The 4,172-nt window shown below is 33.9% G+C and overlaps 2 protein-coding genes across 5 annotated transcripts in view; one reads left to right on the top strand and one right to left on the bottom strand.

The window, feature by feature from the left end:
* Positions 1-3,425, bottom strand: part of LOC108694565 (uncharacterized protein KIAA0930 homolog) — a 9,437-nt gene extending 6,012 nt beyond the window's left edge. For 2 of the 4 annotated variants that reach the window (XM_018204130.1, XM_018204129.1), the window contains exons 1-2: positions 2,733-3,425; positions 647-966 (exon numbers count right to left, since the gene is read on the bottom strand). In XM_018204130.1, the coding sequence (XP_018059619.1) occupies positions 647-966; positions 2,733-2,856 (444 nt within the window). In that variant the 5' untranslated portion in view covers positions 2,857-3,425. The remainder of the gene's footprint in view (positions 1-646; positions 967-2,732) is intronic. The other 2 variants (XM_018204128.1, XM_018204127.1) reach the window with 2 other exon arrangements.
* A 394-nt stretch (positions 3,426-3,819) lies between these two features.
* The window catches only part of LOC108694597 (spondin-1), a 13,728-nt gene continuing 13,375 nt past the window's right edge, over positions 3,820-4,172 (top strand). The window contains exon 1 of the mRNA XM_018204176.1: positions 3,820-3,923. The gene's annotated coding sequence lies outside the window, so the exon portion shown is untranslated. The remainder of the gene's footprint in view (positions 3,924-4,172) is intronic.

Below are 4,172 nucleotides of genomic sequence, written 5' to 3'. Positions count from 1 at the left end.
CTCTCTCTCTCTCTCTCTCTCTCTCTCTCTCTCTCTCTCTCTCTCTCTCTCTCTCTCTTTCTGATGAAATCATAAAACGAAATAATTAACTTTTAACTTTTTAATTATTTTTTAATTACTTTTTTTTATTAACTTAATTTTTAATTCAATTAATTTTATTATGAATTAGCTTGTATCTTAACTAAATTAAACTAATTTCAAGGCTGTTAATTTTAACTTAATATTTAAAAAAAAAATACTATTTTATTAAAGCTTGCAAGTATTATTCCAAACCTTTCTTTGCACAGAAAGAATGGTTTTAGTAAAATCTAAAAATTTATCTAAAAAGAATTTTATTGGACCATCAAAATAATTATATAAGGACATTTAAATTGGTTATACAATAGAATGTCAAAATTTTTTGCAGCATTATTGTTACATTTGAACCCTCTACAAAATTATTTTGATAGTCTAACATGATTTTGATGGTCCAATCCACAAGTTTATTTTCAGATCTGATGCTTTAATAAAATCGTTCTTTCTGAGCGAAAATAAAAAAAAAAGAAAAAATAAGAGAGAAATAATCGATTTGAAACATTCTGTATAATATTTATCTATAATATTTTTAAAATTCTTTTCTAATTCGGTCGAAAATTATGATTCTTACTTGCAATTCCTTAGGACTCGTTCTTGTACAGATAGCCAACGTAAGCGTGTAGTCGAATTGATGCACAACGAGATTCAGGTACACAGTTTCTTCCCAATCAATGTCGGGATCGCCGATCGGCAATTTCTTGCTATCTTTACGAAACACATCGACCTCAGTCTCGAACTTTGGCAGATATCTCGATGAGGTCTTCACGTGTTTCTTACGGACGAAGAAGAGCAGATCATCACCGTCGATAGCGTGCTCTGCTTGAAAGAGGAAGTGACGGACAAACAGGTCCGTCCAGTACGTTGTGCCCTGCAGCACGACGAATCCGGAATCTGGTAAAAATGAGAGAATTTGCGTGTTTAAAGACTTGATAAAATTAAAATCGAAGATAAGGTTTGAATTTTTCGTGTCAACGCGATGTTCGATTAACACCGAATTTATTCCTGATCGATTCGTTATGCGCGAAAGGGGAGATACAACAACGAACACAAGAGGCGGGAAATATCAGGTAATCAATACCTGTTATGACGCGATATTGATGAAGAAGGTCCAGCTTAGAAACCGAGACAAATGATTGATACGTTTTAACTAGTCTTTTAACTTTTTATTTTGTTCAATCTCAACATTCTAATAAATACGATATGTATTAATTGTTAATTACAATATTTGGATAAATAATATTGAAAATCTTTTATTTAAATCGCTGACCCCATTCTCTAAAATATAATAGAAAAGAACTAAAAGCGAAATAATATTTCACATTTAAGTAAGAGATCAAAATTACATTATAAAAATTACATTATAAAAATAGAAATGTCAATTAATATAATGCAATTAAAAATTTTTAATTTATTATAGGATTGTATTCATATAATAATTCATATAATTTATATAATTATTATAGGATTGTATATTCATATAATAATATAATTCAACGTTTCTAACATAAAGATAACATAAGGAAAACAAATGACGTGATTCATGATATATATGGTATATATTTGTGTTGTGATTACAAACATGATATAATGCATACATCACTCTGCAAGTATTCTTCTTAGTGCCATATAAAGACATAAATCGAGTGATTACAGCCTGTATATATAGGGCGGCAAATTTTAGAAAAAAATTTTAATTTAATTGAATGTTGAAAGAATGTTATTTACAGATAATTTAAAGTCACTAAATAAATAAAATGACTAATAATAAAACGCAATTTATGATAAAAAGATTAAATTTGTTTTCTATTCTTATTTGAAAAATATAATATTTGCTATTTTATCAATTTATGTAATTTTGTCGTATGCTTTTCACTATTTTTATACTGCAAATAAATAAAAGATTTTTGAAAGATTTTGAGAAAATTAATTTTAAAATTAATTTGTAATTTAAAAAAATTATCAAATGACATCACATCTTAAAAGACCACTTGGAATATTTCAATCCATAGACGCAAAATAGGTTACTGCGGCTCTTAATAAAGTACATAGTTAAAGCGATTAGTGAAACATTTATTAATTTCTGTCGTTAACAAAAACAAGTAAACTAAATGAGCAAGCTTCATTATTCAGCATTCAGAGCGATGAAAATATTACCTAGTGTTAAGCAACTCGCTTACAATGAAATAAAAAATATTTTCCATGCATTAAAAATTATTTTTAAATCTTTTCATCTGTGTTACTTAAATTTTAAAAGCTTAAGGCATTGAGAAATAAATTAAACTGCACAAGATACTTAAAATTCTTTTAGCATAAATTAAAAATTTGATATAAATAATAATAAAAATGTGGACATGTTTTTTTACATTCAAAAAATTGAAATAAAATAAAAAATATTAGAGAAAATGGTAGTTTCAAAACAATAAAAATTAAGAAAAAAAGAAAAATTTTATTTCTTTGAAATATATCTCCCACAAGCGAGACGGTTGTATATTTCCCGTCGGCGGTCAACCCCTTCAAAACACCCTTTACATAATTTCTGGTTAAAGCACACCCTAACTCTGTGTACGTTCTCACCCTCAATGTACGCACACATTGTCATCCCCCCTAACTCGACAGATACGCTGAACCGCTTTATCCCAGCGGCAACGAATACGAACCATCCTTGAGCATTTGCCTGAGCTCTTTTGTCCTCTGGAAATTAATCTCTTCGAGAAGCTGTTCCAGCATCGTCGGGGCCCTGGTGAGGCCCGCCGACGATGAACTGCTCGCCAAGCTCGCCATGGTAGATGACGAACTGCGTGCTTCGTCAGCCTTCCACCTGAGATCGTTCCGTTCCTCTCGCGTTTATCAATTGCCTGCGTCTTCCACCTGTATGCGTCTGTGTTCGCAAACGTAAACGTCCTTGGCCTCGTCAAATCAGGAGCGGCATACGCGATGAGCGGCGGTGCCTCTCTTAAGGGACAGGCGCAGTGCAACGGCGCGCTTGGAGAACCATTCCAGCGATGACGACGATGAATGGTGGGCAATGATGATCTCACGATGTTCCCATTTTGAAGTCGAAAGCCTTACCAATCGGAGAAACTGCAAGGCAGTTACGACGTTCGTAGGCGAGCGAGGCTGGATAGTCGCAGCGAGGAGAAACGTCAAATCAAAGCCCCTCGCGCGGCGCGGCTCGGCCGCGACTGACCGAGCACTTGCCGTGGACTTTTGTCGATAATATAACGCATGCGTATGTCTCATCGTGACTGTCATTGTGTGTTGTTGAGGCGCGATATTCGAACGACACCCGATATAAGACCTCGGCGATGATGTCAATGCGTTCAATGTCTGCTGGAACTTCAATTGATTTGCCTAAAGCCCAATTGAAGATATCTTCTTATTTTCTACGAAAAATGAAATAAATTTTTGTAATGTTCTCGCTGTTTCATTGACTTTATTCTGTGTTGTCTAAAATAGAATGCTCGTTTATCAAACGAGGTTTCAAATAAGAGACTCAATAGTAAGATAAGTAGAGATTCGTAAAGATCGACTGGTAATCTGAATAACAGTCTTTTCGAAATTTCTCTTTGTCATTAGTTCCGAGTTCAAGAGAAACGATTTGTAAACCCCGTTAAATATTCGCATATCTTTGGACGCACCACTGGTGTTTATCGTGAACGTTTCCGCATTATCTTTAAGGCGTCGATAGCGATATACACTGACCCAAAACTGACCCTGTGACTCGCGATAAAATTCTCCGGAATACTGTCGGTTCGCATTGGAAACGGAATACATGACATCCGATTTCTCCATCAGTATCCATCGGTTTGACCAGCGAGAACATTCACGAGCGTCTTGTATATCTGCCAGTGAGTAATCCATGATTTCTGCTCACGATCTGCTCAACTGCACAATCTGATCGAACGGATGTGTCGCGAAACACGTCATGTAGGCGATTCTGTGACTAATCAATCTATTGTGAAGTTTGGTTATGTAATAATATATTCGCAAACACACCGATCTCTCTCTCTCTCTCTCTTCTTATATATATATATATATATATATATATATACACATACAATACAAATATTATTTAATTCAAGAGATTACCATTGCTT

This window comes from Atta colombica, unplaced genomic scaffold, assembly GCF_001594045.1.
Source record: "Atta colombica isolate Treedump-2 unplaced genomic scaffold, Acol1.0 scaffold120, whole genome shotgun sequence".
Lineage (NCBI taxonomy): Eukaryota > Metazoa > Arthropoda > Insecta > Hymenoptera > Formicidae > Atta > Atta colombica.
Note: the sequence above shows the minus strand (reverse complement) of the source record. Positions and strands in the feature narration are given on the sequence as shown.